The following is a 17500-nucleotide window of genomic DNA, read 5'->3' as shown; positions in this document are numbered from 1 at the left end:
CACACACACACGCTCTCTCACACTCACAACCCATACTTTGCATAACTGAATGACTTGAAACTTCACTAAAGTTACTGTGCGGGCATATGCTGACACATTGGGTATAACCACGTTTATGCCAACGCATACACACATGTGGTATATAACTACCACACGCACGCACACACACACACACACACACACACACACACACACACACACACACGTTTTGCCACAGACAATAGAGCATTGTGTTGTGTGTGTTCTATACCATTTTATAAACCTACAAGTCCCAGCGGGATCTGGCAGCTTAACGAGAGACATGAGAAACTGCTGCAGCATATGGGCCTGTCTGTGTGTGTGTCTGTGTGTGTGTCTGTGTGTGTGTCTGTGTGTCTGTGTGTGTGTGTGTGTGTGTGTGAGTGAGAGAGAGAGAGAGAGAGAGAGAGAGAAAGACAAAGAGAGGCTCTCTGTGTACAGGTAAAACCTAATTAACGTGCTAGGTGAGTGTGACCGAGGCTTCTGCCGTGTCAGGCTGATTTATTAAAGCAGGTGCTCTGGGCCATGACCTCCACACACACCCCCACCCCTACATGCCATCGAACCGCCACAAGGCCAGCCATTGTTCTGGCCCCTTACCCAGGTGAGTAAGCAGAGGGGTCCCCACTGTGACGTGGGGGAGCGTGGAAGAACTCCATGGACTTGCCTGGACACACACACTATTAGTATCTATTATTATTATTATCCCCTTTATTTCCCCTCTGGAGTTCATTCTGTTTTTCATACTAAGTCACTCTTGCACAAACACATAGTTGACCGAGGGTGTCCCTTGGGTGAAGGGATGAATGTGAAGAGGTGAACAGGTTTGTGAAATTGCTCTTCTTTATTTCTCTCTCTCTCTCTCTCTCTCTCTCTCTCTCTCTTTCTCTTTCTCTCTCTCTCTCTTTCTCTGTATCTCTTTCTCATTAAAACCTGTCACTCCTGTGCTGTGGTGGGGTGACCCAAGGGGGAGAGAGTGCTGACGGCTGACAGTTTTACGACTCTAGCAAGTGCTGAGACGCAACATGCTCCCGCATCTGTATGCACATCAAGAACTGCATAGACACACACACACACACTACACACACACTACACACACACTACACACACTCAGTCGTACATGCACATACACACAGACACAAAAATGACATACATACATAGCATACCCCCCACACACACACACACACACACACACACACACACACACACACACACACAAATACATACACGTGGCTTACAAAGTCAGACTGAGACACACACACACACAGACTGCTTACCTCAGCATGCATGGACACAAAACACACACACACGCACACACACTCCCATGTACACATGCTATAGACAGCAGCTTACCTCAGCATCCAGCCTTGCACCTGCAAACATTTAAAACCTACTGATAAAATGGGCACACAAAACACTCGTTTAAACTGTACTACACATACGATACTCCCTATGTCTTTCTCACTCTTTTTGTCTCCGTTTCACTTGCACTTTTGTCAAATACAAATACAAACACACACACACACACACACACACCAAGGCCTTGTTGCATTCATGATGGAAGCTATTGGGTCAGTGTTGCCCCCCACTGAAGGCTGAAAGGCTGAAGTATGTAATCGGTGGTTTGAGAGTTTCATCGTGTGCCTCCCAACGTGCCCTCCCTCTCTCTCCTTTCCAGCGTGGAGCTGGGCCCTTTCATCCCCCTTTCAAGTCCCTCAGCGGCTTTCCATGCAGGCACAGGTGTGAAGCAGGGCAGGTGGCAGGTGGTGGTGTCGCCCAAACAGCACACACAGGTTTCATAGGTTTGACGTGTGTGTGTGTGTGTGTGTGTCTGTCAAGAGGGTTTGCTGATGTGTAATATAGTCATATTGTGAATCAAGGGATGTGAAATCAAGGAATGAGGGTGAGAAGAAGCTTGGCAGAAATAGAATAGCACTGCTAGTTAGAAGTGACCCCAAAACAAAAGCAACAACAAAGTGTTTTTTTTTTTTTTTTTTTTTTTTTTTTTAATTCTCCTCCTGACCTGCCTTCTTGTTATTGTGTCTTATATAACTCGGAGTTTGTCCTCGCACCGTACTGGCCCACATAGCACCAGTGCTCTCACCTTAACCTCCATACTTCCCTCCCTCCGTCCCTACTCCTCCCTTCCCCCTCCTTCTTTGAGGTCAGAGCGTGACGGGTCATGCTGGCCACTGAGATAGGGGCGTGAGCTGAGCTGTTTTCACCCTGATCTCTCTCTCTCTCTCTCTCTCTTTCTCTTTCTCTCTCTCTCTCTCTCTCTTTCCTTCCCTCCCTCTCTCATTCCAAACGGAGGTTAAGGGAGGACACCGGGCCAGAAATGACCACCTTGCTTATTTTTGTGCCGTGATATTTTCCCTTTTAAAACTCCTTCCTGGTACAGAGTCATTTTTAGCTGTAAGAAACCAGTACTTATTGTCTATTTGTCTAGGACCAGAGAGAGAAAAAGACTCCCTAGTGTTTCAGTCCACTGTGCATAAATACTAATTGCTAATGGCTAATTGCACTAGCCAGGAGGTAGGAGTTGAGGTGAAATTGGCAGGTGCCATTCATGGGTAAGACTGAACCGTGGCGGGGTTTCATTTTTGGAGCCTGGAATATTCTTCCTCGGAGGTGCAACTCTACTCTGACTCCTACTTGTTGCCGGGCCAGGAGTATCACTGTATCAGTTTACACACAGTAACGGTCACACTATTTCCAGGAATGTATTTGTGCGTGCGTGCGCGCGTGCGTGCGCGCGTGCGCGTGTGTGTGTGTGTGTGTGTGTGTGTGTGTGTGTGTGCGCGTGTGTGAAAGCGTGTGTGTGTGTGTGTGTTAAAGCGTGTGTATGTGTGTGTGTGTTAAGTGTGTGTGAGCGTGTGTGTTAAAGCGTGTGTGTGTGTGGGAGTGGGGTATTAGAGAACTACAAAATTCTATGAAATTTTGCCAAACTTGCAATAATGATAAGTACAGGATTACAAGAATTTGTAGAAAATATGATCTTGAAACATTTTGAAATATTTGGTTGTTGTTTATGTTGATATGGTCATTTGATTAGAGCTGCTGTAATAATTAACTGATTTTGATTTAATAGTACTAAGTAGACCATCAAACTGTTTAAATAATAATCAAATAATCAGGGTTTTTGTTTTTGTCATGCAGACAAAAAAGCCAGCAAACAGTCACCCAGTTTCTTAGTTTCTTTTTATTTATGATGGTCAACTGAATATCTGTGGGGTGTCGGTGGATATAATTTTTGGCTTTTGGACACACTGCTACACTCTTTTCACCTTTTTCTAACACTTTAAAGACCAGACAACTTAATCAAGAAAACAAAGATTACCGTTTCTCCCTGTGCATCTAAAATGGAGCTTGTGTGAAAGGATGTCATCTTGCAAATGGTGTCACCTCGTTTATCGTCCCCATGGTGGCATAGGGAGGGCGGGCTGGCCGGCGGGCTCCTTTAAGTGCTGCACGAGCTGCGGTTCCCCCATCTGTCCCCAGGGCCTCGTTAGGGTTCAGTGCTGTGGCTCATTGTGTAAGCTCACTGTACAAGGTCACTTTCTACTACTGTGTGTGTGTGTGTGTGTGTGTGTGTGTGTGTGTGTGTGTGTGTGTGTGTGTGTGGTTGTGGAAAGGGTGTTGTCTGTTAGGTCAGCCGTCGCCCTGGGTCTTGTGTTGTTTATGTCGTTGGCGCTCCCTTTGCTGCCCTCGTTATTTTTGCTCTTGCAATTTACGACTTGATTATTTTTTTTATTATTTTTTTTTTTTATTTTTCTCTTTGTTATCTATTTTTTTCTCTCTCTGTTTTGCTATTTAATTTCTCTCTCTCTCTCTCTCTCTCTGTCTCTGTCTCTGTTCTCTCTCTCTCTGTTTCTCTCTCTCTCTCTCTCTCTCTGTCTCTGTTTCTCTCTCTCTCTCTCTCTGTCTCTCTCTCTCTCTGTCTCTGTTTCTCTCTCTCTCTCTCTCTCTCTCTCTGTCTCTGTCTCTCTCTCTCTCTCTCTCTCTCTCTCTCTCTGTCTCTGTCTCTGTTTCTCTCTCTCTCTGTCTCTCTCTCTCTGTCTCTGTTTCTCTCTCTCTCTCTCTCTCTCTCTCTCTCTCTCTCTCTCTCTCTCTCTCTCTCTCTCTCTCTCTATAGTTGTTACTCTCTGTGCTCTGTCTTCTCTTTTATCTTCCTTCAGCCTGTTTTTTATATCTCTGTGACCTCTGACTTTCATGTATTCATTAATTTCTCTATCTATTTATCTATCCATCTATCTATCTATCTGTCTATCTATCTATCTATCTATCTATCTATCTATCTATTAATTCGATCATTCAATCAATCATTCATTCATTCATTCATTCATTCATTCATTCACTCATTCTCCTGTTCTCTCCCTCTCTCCTCTGCAGGTAAGATCCCGCTGAGTGAGTGTGGCAGCGGAGACTACGGAGTGCCCACTCCGGGGCCGGCCTTCAAAGAGGTGTGGCAGGTGAAGGTGTGGCCCAAGGGCCTGGGCCAGGCCAAGAACCTGGTGGGCATCTACCGCCTGTGCCTGACAAACAAGGACGGTCAATCCTCGCCAAGCTCTTTCGGGGGCCCGCCCGACATCGTGCTGCAGCTCATGAGCGTCATGTCGGGCTGTGGCCCTCGAGAACTTCTTCTTCGTGGAGGTGTGTGTGTGTGTGTGTGTGTGTGTGTGTGTGTGTGTGTGTGTGTGTGAATAGGACGGGTGGTGAGAGGAGGGGGGGGGGTGTTGGTTGTGTTGTTGCATTGCACGCACACAAAGAATTGTATTAAAGCATAATTTAAGTGCGTATCATAGACACCAAATGAAAATGTTTGGTCTCTTGGTCTGGTTCCTTAGTGGGTGAGTCATGAGAGAGACTGAGACTAACCTCAGGCCAACAAACAATTGGTCTGTTTCCCTGAATCGTGTCCTGATCGCTTCCCACATTATTTGTTTAATGTAACAAAAGAGGAAGTGTCAGGGTTTAGTCACTTGACATTTGCATTCATTTACTGGCAGATGGGACTTTTATTGTGACTATGTGACCTGCAAGTCAGACTATAGAAAGCCAAAAGTATGGCTGAGGATTAGAGTTTGGAAACTTCAGATTACAAATGACTGCAAGACCAGCTTTGAATTGATTATCCCCTGACTATCCTGAGTACAGTAGTATCCAAAGAAGTAAGAGAAGTTGTAAGAAGGGTGTCACTTGCGCTCAAGCCTTTTCGGTGCTCACAATCCAGGACCAAAGGGTCAGAGAAACTGGTTTGTCTACTTGAAAGAGACTACATCCAGGGATGACCGGAAGCACTCAGAGAACTTGTTTAACTTGTTTTATTGTGACGCACAATCAACTGACGTTTCGACGCACTGCGTCTTCCTCAGAGTGGTGAAGAGTAGTAGTAGAGCCTAGGCTGTCCCAAGTGCGTAATTTATGGGGTGGGATGGGGTGGGATGGGGTGGGGTGGGGTGGGGGTTTGGCCCCAATAATCAAAACCAACCTATACAACCTCAATAATCATACATCTCAAGAACTGGTCCAAACCCCCCAATGTTTAACCCCAAGTTACGCCCTTGCTCTGTCTCCAGGTGGGCCGCTCTGCGGTTACAGGCCCCGGTGAGTTCTGGATGCAGGTGGAGGACTCGGTGGTGGCCCAGAACATGCACGAGACCCTGCTGGAGGCCATGAAGTCCCTAAGCGAGGAGTTCCGCCAGCGCAGCAAGTCCCAGTCGGGGCCCGCTGCGGGTGGGGGTGCCACCGCCTCCAACCCCATCAGCGTGCCATCCAGACGCCACCACCCCAACCCGCCGCCCAGCCAGGTGGGGCTCACTGTAACCCGACCCACCTTGCGAGCCCCGACCTCGGTGAACAGCGGCAGCCCGAGGCGGCAGGGTCGAGCTTAGCCGAGGCCCGGTGGGAGCGCCCGAGAGGGCCGGGCCGAGCGGCCTTGGGGGCTCCAGCAGCGTCGCCGGCGCTTAAAGGTACCACAGCTTCCCGCGCACGCGCACGGCCAGCGACGGCGCCAAGAGCGACGACATGGGTGGTGGTGGTCATGGCGGAGGAGGAGGAGGAGGAGGAGGAGGGTCACCTCAGGTCCAGCCAGCCCCACTCCCAATGGCGGCTCCCGCTCCTCCACGCCCATCCTCCGCTCCACGTCCGTCCGAGCGCCCCCTTCGTCCAAACACCCCCACGGCCTGATGCGTTCCACCTCCACCCCCGCCGCCCCCTCCTGTCCCCCCAACCGCATGTCCCCGGCCGGCCACCACGGCTCCGACTTCTGCCCGCTGTCGTCCACCCCTGGGGGGGCCGGGGTAGCCGGGGGCAGCAGCAGCAGCATGAGCAGCAGCCTTGGCGGCGGCGGTTCGGGTTCCGGTTCCCAGGGGGGCGCCTACAGCCGCGTGCCCAGCCTGCAGGCCTCTCTCTCGGGCTCGCTCAGCGACTACGGCGGCTCCTCGGACGAGTACGGCTCCAGCCCCGGCGAGGGCTCGCTGCTGGCGCTCCACGGCCTCGCCAGCCTCGGGGGCCGCGACCAGGACGACGAGGACGCCAACTACATCCTCATGAGCCAACAACAGAGGAGGACCGGAAGTGGACAGGGAAACGGAAACCCCGGCACGAGTTCCGCCGGCCCCACGCACCACTACCTGTACCCGGGCGGGAACGGCACGCAGCAGCAGCAGCCTCCGCAGGGGGCCCGGAGGATCCTGCGGCGGTCATCGAGCCGCGAGTGCGAGGCCGATCGGCGCTTCCTCAGCAAGAGGGCCTCGCTGCCGCCCATGGCCCTGGAGCGCCTGGCCCCGCCGTCGTCATCGTCCTCCTCCTCGTCCAGGAGAGGCGTGGACGGGGACGTGGACCAGGCGGAGGTGGAGGACGACTACGCGGTGATGTCGTGCAGCGCCGGCCGAGACTCCTTTGTCCAGCAGAGGCGCGACGGCGTCGTCGCCTCCTCCTCTTCGTCCCAGCAGCCATCTGGGAGCTTGGGTGGGCCGGCGGCCTACCTGGACATGAGCGCCGAACTCCGGGGGGAGAACGGCGGCTCGTTGGGGTCAGCGGTCAGCGGGGAGGCGGTGGTGGTGGTGGTGGTGGCGGGAGCGCCAGGGACAACGGCTACATGTCCATGCTGCCGGGGGTGACCGCGACCCCGCCGTCGTCCGTCTCCAACTCTCTGGTGGTGGCCGTGGCCGACCCGAACTCTGACGGCGTCCGACGCCGACGTCGACGATTACATGGCCATGACGCCCAACAGCAGCGTGTCGCCACCGCAGAGCATCCGGCCTCCGCCGGCCGCGGCTATCGCCGACGGCTACATGATGATGTCTCCCAACGGTAGCTGCTCGCCGGACCAACGAGGGCTGAGCGGCGGCGCCTGGCTGGGCAGCGGCAGTGCCGACAGCCGCGCGGGCAGCGACTACATGAACATGTCGCCCATCAGCGCCCGCTCAATCAGCGGGAGCCCTCCACTTCCGCCGTTGTCCGAGCACCACGCCCGCTCCGACCCGCACGGCAACGCTCATGGTCACCATCACCACGGCAACTGCATCCAGCCACTACAGCTACAGCCGCAGCATCCCCACCAGCAGCAGCAGCAGCAGCAGCCCCCTGCGCCCAAAATGGTCTACTCCTACTACTCCCCTGCGAGGTCCACCACAAGCACAGCGCCCGCGGCGTTTGAAGAGCCGGACCTGGGCGGAAAAAAAACTGGAGCGCCCGCCCTTGAAGCAGAGGAGCCGGAGGTGGTGGGTTCAGGGGTCCAGGCACCAGCAGCGGAGTGGGCAGCGGGAGCAAAGTCCAGGACCCCCACTTGGGAGGTCCCCTCTCCGGCCGACACCTGTCCCTCTCCTCCTCCTCCTACTCGTCCAGCTCAGCAAGCAGCGAGAGCCTGGGGGAGGGCGAGGACAAGACCCCCCATGGGGCAGCAGGAGCCGCAGCAGGGGTCAGGGCTGCGACGAGGGCCAAGAATGGGGCTCTACAGCAGGACAATCAGCAGCAGCAGGGTCAGTGGAGGGGATCGGCCAGACTGAAGCAGCAGCAGCAGCAGCCTGGGCTTGGGCAGCGCAACCGGCCGGTCAGCTTGTTCGTGGACGTGTCCAAAGCCAACACGCTGCCCCGCGTCCGCGAGAGCCCGCTGCCTCCGGAGCCCAAGAGCCCGGCGAGTACGTCAGCATCGAGTTTAAGGGAGAGCACTGCGCAAGAGCCGGGACGTCCGTAACCACGACAACAACAACAACAACAACAACACAGCAGCAGCAGGAGCGGCAGGTGGGAGAGGATTCAGGCCTGGTTTCTGGATTTCCCCAACGTCTTCATCCTCAACAACATCAGCGTCAGCATCCTCGTCTAGTCGCCCCCTCCCCCGCCCCATGTCCTGCCTAGCGGGCTTCCTACCCGTGTCCCCCAGGGGGCCTACCGCCCCCCTCGGCCACCTCCGAGTACGTCAACATGGACTTGGGTCCGTCACCGTCCCCCTCCCCCTCCCCGCTATTGCTCACCCCTCTGGGCTTCCCTTCCTTCTCCACCCCCGACGCCTCCGCTGCCCTCCGCCACTGCCCCCAAGGCCCGAGACGAGCTTCGGTCCGTGTCGTCCTCCTCCTCACGGTCGGACGAGGCGGGAAAAGAGATGCGGCAGCAGGCGCCGGACTCGCCCACGTCCTGCGGCGACTACACGGAGATGGCCTTCAGCCTGAGCACCAGCACGCCCACCACCTCCCCCAAGGGGCCCTTGCCGGACCGGCCCGAGTCCATCCCCCCGGGGCCAGGCCTGGTGGCCCTGGGCCTGCCGCTGGACTTCCCCCTGGGCGCTAGCAAGCAGGGCCCCAACCCGGACCACGGCGCCAAGGTGATCCGGGCTGACCCGCAGGGCCGTCGGCGCCACTGCTCCGAGACGTTCCTATCGACTGCTGTTGCGGCGGCGGCGGTGCCCGTCTCGTCCTCGGGCTCGTCCTCCTCGTCTTCGTCCTCATCCGTGTCCGGCGGAGGAGGAGGGGGAGGGCTCCCCGAGCACGCCCAGGCTGTGGCCAGGCGCCTGGGCTTCGACAGCATCCTCTGGGGCAGCAGCGTCGCCGCCTCCCCGGACTCGCCCTCGCAGCATGGCCCGTCCGTGCTGCCCATCCCCCAGGGTTCGTCTGCCGAGCAGGGCCTCAACTACATCGACCTGGACCTGGCCAACAAGGAGAGCCCTCACTCAGGACTGGAACAGGCTCAGACCATTCCCGCGCGCCTCTTCTCCAGCGTGCTGGGCGGCGGAGCAGTGGGAGTGACCAGCGTGGGCCTCGGAGCAGGAGCGTCCAACCTCAACACCTATGCCAGCATCGACTTCTACAAGTCCGAAGAGCTGCGGACCCACCAGAGTACTGGCAAGGACACCGGTGAGTACCGAGCTGGAGTACTAAAGAACGTAGAACGTGACATAAACATTACATTACACCTACTTCATAGGTATTAGGGGGGTAACAGTACATGTATTCATTCTGAACTATTCTGTGTTTTACCAAGAAAGCTTTGTCTGTGCACCAGTTGTTGGTGTAGCATGCTTGTTGTCTTACAACATAGCCTCCTTACACCAAACAACTTTGACAAGATTTGGGAAAGATTCTTGAAAGACTCTAGTCTTTTAACTAATGCCCCCCATTCAAGCTTTACTCAAAAGACTTTCAAGAATCTTTCCCAAGTCTTGTCAACATTGTTTGGTGTAATGTGACCATTAGTCAGATTAGTCAAGCTTACTTTGTGTCAAAATGTATGATTGTGTAACATTGTTGAAGTTGGATATCTCCATGGGTACGTTCAAGCATATTTGTCTCATTGACAGCAACAGCATATGCCAGCAACAATTGTTTACATTTATCAAAATAAATTAAAAATAAATATGTTCTCCATTTTATAACCTGATGCCAAACTGTGACCCTAAATTGAGGGACCAACAACAAGTGAACTGTGTACTGTGTTAACACCTCTATTATGTATGCCAGCATTGCTGTTTGCCTTGAAAGTCCTTGAAAGTTGGTGAATTTGAGAGATATAATTCAAGGTCTTTGAAAGATAAGACATAAGACAAGAGTCATTGAAAGTGGTTGAATTTATTTATTGCGTTAGGAAAGACAAGTGACCATATAACACGGAAGAATACAAAAAAGTTTGGAGGTGTTCACATGATCTAGCCTCATGTTGTCTGTGAGCTTTTATAAAGCCTAATAGTTCTCAATCATGAGAGTACCGGTACTCTGTTGTAACAGTAGGCTAATTTAGCTAATGTAAAGTGGTACCATGTAAATCCATTTACACATCAGCCCCAGCCAACACGCCATGCATTTCTTAATGACATACAAGCACACACACACACACACACACACACACACACACACACGCCCCATGCCCTGTAATTCACACCCTGGGTTCGCACATTAGGTCTACCTTATGGGTCATGATGTGCTAATTAGTAAATCCAGATGGTTGCCACGCTTGAGCGGATGTTTGCTTGCTGAACCTGGCTGACACACGTCTCGTTGCATTAGAGCCATACAGCATCCAGGCATACAGGGAGGACCCAGGGAAGGGAAGCCATATCATCTTTGTCTACAAATTCCTCACAGAAAGTTATGGTTAACCTCCTGTACATATTGCATGGCTAATGCACGTATGTGCATTGTATACTGATCTTGCAACAGAAACAAAGAGGACCTTTCTTCCGTTACAGTAGTCATGGTATCGTGCATCGTGCTCGTGATTTGCAGACTGAAGACAATTATTGGCATGAAGTCTACCTGACCCCTCTGTCACCCCTCCTCTCCCTTTTTCTCTTTCTCTAAAGTCTTTCTCTCCATCTCTCCTTCCTTCTATCCCTCTCTTTGGCCACCCGTCCTCTTCCCCTCTGCCCCTTTACTACCCATGTCCCTGCTATTTGGGTAATACACCCTAATTGGGGCAGCCTACTGGTTAGCACTCTGGACTTGTAACCGGAGGGTTGCCGGATCGAGCCCCGACCAGTGGGCCACGGCTGAAGTGCCCTTGAGCAAGGCACCTAACCCCTCAATGCTCCCCAAGTGCCGCTGTGGTTGCAGGCAGCTCACTGCGCCGGGATTAGTGTGTGCTTCACCTCACTGTGTGTTCACTGTGTGTGTTTCACTAATTCACGGATTGGGTTAAATGCAGAGACCAAATTTCCCTCACGGGATCAAAAGAGTATATATACTTATACTTATACTTATACTTAATGGGCGTCCTGCACCCTCCTCAGTCTGATCTTCATGTCCAGCTGGCATCATGCTGTGTCAGTGCCACCCACTTGGCCTGTGTCCGACACCCTATGAATCCTTAACCAACTTTGATTTCTCTGGCCACAAATCTCATAACCATCGGACGATTGCGACCTTGCGTGTTTTAGTGCTGTTTGGCAAGGTTTTTGTTTGACTAGGGACATAGTTCAGATGCCCGTTTTGGACTGACTAGTACTGTAATTAATGTAGTCTTTCTCGACTTGGCATGTTTATAATTTAGATCTTTTTAGCGTTTAGCTTCTTTTTATAACGATAATATATTTTCGACTCATTTTTAGAAGGAAGTGTTGCTTTTTTAATTAGATGGGGTTTTCTGCCACAGAGGTACATGAAAGAGTGCAGTCGGAGAGTTGCGTCACTTGCGGTTGACTTTTAACAAGGCACGTCTGTAGGGTGGACTCGGTTGCTGGGCCCAGTCAGTGTTTAGGGCTGAGGTTACACGTCGACATACAGTATGGGCTCTGGACACGTTTTCCTGAGCCCCGGCAACCTCCTTGGGAGTTGCACTTCGTTTACAGTTCCGTGTGTGATTTCTGCCTCTGTCTCATTGAGAGAGATGGTCCACTCTTTTCTTGGAGACTCTCTGTAGACTCACTCTGCATACAAAGACACAGTCTGTGAGAGAGCTAAGTGTGTGGATGTATGTATTTTTGCATGACAGATTATATTAGCCTGTAAGTGGGAGCATTAGCCATTTTTTAGTTTATATGAGAAAAAGATGCAGTGTTCGAGAGAGTGTGTGTTAGAGAAGTATGTCCTTGCATGACCAAGGATGTGTCGTGACCCGATATGAGCCTGAGTTTGTATTAGTAAAATATGAAGTGTGTGTGTGTGTACGTGTGTGTGTGTGAGAGGGTGTTGCTGCTTTGGCCGTGAGTGTTTTCTCAGCAGGCTGCCACCCAAGGGGTGGCGTGGCAGTGAATGTAGCACGTTGGCTGTGAATGCTGAGCGGAGGCCAGCCACCTCCAGACTTTCCACCCTCCCTCTTCCCCTCCCTCTTCCTCCTCCCCATCCTCCTCCTCCCCCCACCTCCTCCTCTTCCTCCCCCACCTCCTCCTCTTCCTTCTCCTCCTCTTCCTCCTCCCCATCCTCCTCCTCCCCCCACCTCCTCCTTTTCCTCCTCATCCTCCTCCCACTCCTCCTCCTCTTCCTCCTCATCCTCTTCCTCCTCCCCATCCTCCTCCTCCCCCCACCTCCTCCTCTTCCTCATCCTCTTCCTCCTCTCCTCCTCCTTCTCCTCCTCCTCCAGGTCCTGCTCCGGTCGCTCGGTGCCCAACTCTGGCACCATGCTCCCGGCTGAACAGAGGCCAGTAAACCCCCACCCTCCTCTCCTCTGCCCCCCGTAATAAATGATCCTTTTGTTTGGTCTCTCTCTCCATTTTCCCTCTTTCTCTCTCTCTCTCTCTCTCTCTCCTCTTCTTTCTTTCGTTCTCTCTCTCTCTCTTACACACACTTTATTGCTTGATCTTCCTCTCTTTCCCTTCTATCACAACCAGTCTAACAGACTCTGTAGCAAATCTTTCATCTTTCATTTGAAACGCTCTCTCTCTCTCTTTCTCTTTCTCTTTCTCTCTCTCTCTCTCTCTCTCACCCTCTCCCCCAGAGCCTGAATGTCTACATTTCTTGCATACTTGCTGGCATGCCATACAGTGTGTGTGTGTGTGCGGGTGTTTGTGTGTATGTGTGTGTGTGTGCGTGTGTGTGCGTGTGTGTGCGTGTGTGCGTGTGTGTGTGTGTGTGTGTGTGTGTGTGTGTGTGGTTAGTGTGGCATGCCAGGATTCATCGGCATTGTTCAGGCTAGCAGTGCGCCTCCCTCTATCGTAGATGGCTGATAGAAGCCTGATATAAATAGAATCCCGTATAGCCCCGAAATATCTGGAGCAAGAGGAAAAGTTCTAGGGGGACACTCATGTGTGTACGTGTGTGGTGTGTGTGTGTGTGTGTGTGTGTGTTTGCCTGTGTGTGTGTGTGTGTGTGTGTGTGTTTGCCTGTGTGTGTGTGTGTGTGTGTGTGTGCGTGCGTGTTTTTGGGACTAATTTTGGGCATAGGCTTGTTTGTATGTGGGACAGTGTATTTACGTTTGTGAAAGAGGTGTTTGTTTTTTTGAGAGTTTGGCTGTTTGTGTACTCGTGTCACTGTAGTGTGTTACTGTTTCTCTGTGTGTGTGTGTGTGGGGGGCTGTGTGCACAATTAATCATGTAGTCTGTGGATAGATTTGTGTGTGTTTCTTCGTTAGCGACCGACGATCCACACTAATTATGGGGATTTCCCTGGCTGTCTGCCAATATAGACGCCAGGCCTGACCAGCCAAGGGAAAGGGGGCGGGGTGGCAACATGAGAGGGAGGACTGTGGGGAATGGAAAGAGAGAGAGAGAGGGGAGAGGAGGGAGGGAGGGAGGGATCAACGGAGAAAGAAGCAGCACTATATGAATATTTCAGTAGCCTGTGTGTGTGTGTGTGTTTGTTTGTTTTTGACTGAGAGACAAGTTGCTTAAACATTATTGAAGGGTCACTAGTTTGCATGCAGGCATGTATGCTGGTGTTTGTGTGTGTTAGTGTTTGAGCGAGACAGAGGAACTTCAGCAGAAGGTGTGTTGATGTGAATGGATGCCAGAGTGTGTGTGGTCACCTTTGCTTAGGGAAGTTGAAGTGCTACACCAAGTGTCTCCACAGTTAGTTAAGTAAACAAACGCAACCTTCATTGCATATTAAAGGTGTCCAGTCTCTCTCTCCTCTCTTGTTTTCCTCCGTTTTTCTTTCTTTCTGTCCTCTCTCTCTGTCTCTCTCTCTCTCTCTCTCTTCTCTCTCTCTCTCTCTCTCTCTCTCTCTCTCTGTAGTTGATCTCTCTCTCATGTCTTCAGGCTGCATATGGGCCACGTGGAGAACAGGCAGTTGGGTGACTCTGTCTGTCGAGACAGCAAGTACATTTTGCAGTCATACGACGCACTATATGGGAGAGAACTGAATATCCGTCATATAGACAGACATCTCGCATGTGTATCTGAACGATACTGTCTAATTATCTAAGCACCAGTTTCGTTGTACTCTGGCATGCCAAGTGGCCATAGTCTATCCGGGGTAAAGGGGTGTTTACACCAGGAACGATAACTATATAATGATAAGTATAACCATAACGATAAAAGCGTCCACACTGACCAACGATAAAAAAGTCTCTCTCTGTGTTGATGAATGTGATTGCTAAAATTTGATGGATTCTGATTTTGCTGTGAGCTTTTTAATGGTTCTCAGAATCGTTCTGAAAGTGATCCTCAGCAATATCGTTATTCATGTCATTACAGTTATAGTTTATGTGTGGATGTCGTCATTCATATTAGCTTGAACAATATTTTTTTTGGTGTTCTCGTTCTTGGCGTGAATGGCCCTTAAGATGTGGGGTGGTGGGGAAGCTAAGCCCTTTGGGAGTAAGTGGGGTAGGAATGGACATGGACCTGACATAGGGGAAGAGAAAACACCTCACACATACTGTTTTCAGAAGCTCACACACACACACACACACAAAATCACATAGGTAAGCATTACCCCTATCATATAGTGATTTGGATGAATGCCTGCTTTGTGTGTGTGTGTGTGTGTGTGTGTGTGTGAGAGAGAAACTGAGATCATTTAGAGATTGCCTAATCCTTTCTCTCTATCTAACTGTCTGCATCTCTGGCACACCTAGACCAGTGTCAACCATCTCCTCTTAATGCAAATAGAGGCTCTGCGCACACACACTCACAGTGTGTGACGGTTATGTGAATTGGTTCTTTGTGTTATGTGTCATTGTTGTTTTATTGTATTGCGGATTTTCCAAAAGGAGTCAATTAATATCTGACACACACACACACACACATGCTGTAAATTGAATTTGCATTTACCTACAGGGACACTGCGGATTAGCGTGGAGCAGAAACAAGACAGACAGGATAAATCACTCCTGACCTCTGTCTCTGTCCTGTGTGAGCTGCCAAACCACACACACACACACACACACACACACACACACACACACACACACACACACACAGACAGCATGCACAAACTTGAACTCACACTTTTTCTCACTTTCTCACTCGCTCTCTCCCATTCTGTTAACCACAGCCGCACAAGCACAGTAAGACCGTCATCTCATACACCAGCCCCACACACACACACGCACGCACGCACGCACACTCACACACACACACACACATGCACGCATACATGTGTTCATGCATACATGCATATTCCACCACACATGCCCACAGAGCGAGCAGCAGGCCGTATGGGGGCCTATATTTACCCTGCGCTTACGTCTGATGTATTCTCGTGTTTTTACGGTCCTCCCTTGGCCTCCTGCTACGGCTGGCTTTTTGCTCCTTGCGGCCTCTTGTGGCATTAAAGCGGATTTTTCTAGAACAACTCCCGCCCACGGGTGGATTATGAACTTTCGGGCCCCTGGGCCCAGATGTATTAAGGGCCCCCCACCTATTGTCGTATATGTGGGAGGGGGGGTTTGGGGGTCCTCCCCCAGAACATTTTTAATTTGTTTGATGTGATTTCCTGTATTCTGGTGCATTTTGGGGATGGCCAATACTAAATTCAATCAGATTCATATAGCCTACATCCTGATTTGTTGATATTGAGGCAATGAGTCTATGCAAAGGCTTGGGCTTCAGGGCCCCCTGACCCCTTGGGCCCCTGGGCCTTGGCCCGGTAGTGCAGTAATCCATCCCTGCTCCTGATCGATACCGTCAGGCCCTTGACCCCTTTATCTCTCTGAGATGAGCTCACACACACATCGTTTAGTATTCAGGCCTTTTCTAAATTGTCTTTCGTGATACTGGAAGTTTGTCCATTCATCTTCTGTCAGCAGTCGTTCGTAATCCGTGAACTCCGTTGTTGATGGAGTATTGTAGGCGGACGGTAGATGTTGTGGGGTAGGGTCCAGGATTGCGCATGGTGTTTGAAATTGTACCGCTTTGTATTGCCTGCTCAAAGGCAACTTTGATGGATGTTATCAAACACATAACAATGAGTGCTGTGCGTAAAATCATGTCGGAAAATTCTCTGCATTAACGGCGGCAGTTACGACGGGTGTTTGCTTGGCCTAATGTGGCGCTCCGGCGCCCGCCATGACACACACACACACGCACACACACACACACACACACACACACACACACACACAACCCCAACCAAGGGTCTTGGAACGTTGCTGCTTCATCCCCGGTACATGGGTGTAGGAGGGCTCCAGGAGGGGCCTGTCTATTGTCGCTGCGAGGCTGATGGAGGGCCCCTCTGGCCTCAGGGACCTGAACTAGACACCGGCAGCTGAGGACAAAATGGCGTCGAAAGAAAGGGAGGGAGAGAGAGAGAGGAAGAGAGATGGAGGGAGTGAAAGAAGGAGGAGAGGTTGGGTTTGACAGGGAGGTAATCCAGCTCTATTTCTGCCCTCATGTGACCCTGTGGTAATATATGCTGCTCCATGCTAGAGGAGGTTTTGGGGTTTGTGTGTGTGTGTGTGTGTGTGTGTGTGTGTGTGTGTAGACCCAGCTCTATGTGAGGCATGCTGTGGGGTATGCCGCAGGTTCCTGACATGACTGCTGAAATAGAGTGTTATACCTCTGTCTGTCTGTCTGTCTGTCTGTCTCTCTCCCTCTATCTCTCTCCCTCTTTCCTGCTCACTTTGTCTATGTCTGTTCACTCTGTCGACCCCCCCCATCTCTCTCTTCATTACTCTCCCTCTATCTTTGCTCTTTCTCTCTCTTTATCTCTCTTTCCCTCTCTCCCTCTCTCTCCCTTTCTCTCTCTCTTTCCCTCTCTCTCCCTCCACCTTTTTGTTCCATTCTTCTCCACCCTGCCTTTGAAATATGGCACTCCTACTGTTCCTTGAGACAGAGGTTAAATATTGAACATGGTTTTCTGGGAGAATGTGGTGCGGGCTAGTCCTCAAATATTTGAGCAGAAAAAAAAAAATAAGTCCCTCTGTTCTTTTTTACAGTCAGATACTCCAGCTGTTTGATCACGGCCAACACTGTTTAACACGCCTTTGTGAAGTGCACGAACATGGATCTTTAAACAAGGTGCCGTTGCTATTGACACAAGAGGCATGGCCGGGGTGAGGCGTCATCTGTGCCTTTCCCATGAGCCTCTCTGGTGAACAGACGCAGATGCAGAGTAGCCCCTCTTGCGTAGACAGACAGACGGTCAGTCAGCAACTCTGAGCTATATGCCCC

General features: G+C 51.3%; 1 protein-coding gene across 1 annotated transcript in view; it reads left to right on the top strand.

Moving 5' to 3' along the window:
* si:ch73-335l21.1 (insulin receptor substrate 1-B) overlaps positions 1 to 17500 on the top strand; it is a 37688-nt gene that overhangs the window by 17483 nt on the left and 2705 nt on the right. The window contains 14 exon segments of the mRNA XM_048235814.1: positions 4411 to 4645; positions 4647 to 4671; positions 5598 to 5896; positions 5991 to 6058; positions 6103 to 6295; positions 6335 to 7085; positions 7088 to 7216; positions 7218 to 7517; positions 7602 to 7714; positions 7756 to 8150; positions 8153 to 8194; positions 8251 to 8416; positions 8418 to 8526; positions 8528 to 9374. Coding sequence (XP_048091771.1) covers positions 4411 to 4645; positions 4647 to 4671; positions 5598 to 5896; positions 5991 to 6058; positions 6103 to 6295; positions 6335 to 7085; positions 7088 to 7216; positions 7218 to 7517; positions 7602 to 7714; positions 7756 to 8150; positions 8153 to 8194; positions 8251 to 8416; positions 8418 to 8526; positions 8528 to 9374 — 3672 coding nt within the window.

This window comes from Alosa alosa, chromosome 24, assembly GCF_017589495.1.
Source record: "Alosa alosa isolate M-15738 ecotype Scorff River chromosome 24, AALO_Geno_1.1, whole genome shotgun sequence".
In the NCBI taxonomy this organism is placed as follows: Eukaryota; Metazoa; Chordata; class Actinopteri; order Clupeiformes; family Clupeidae; genus Alosa; species Alosa alosa.
This window is presented reverse-complemented; position numbering and strand designations above follow the sequence as displayed.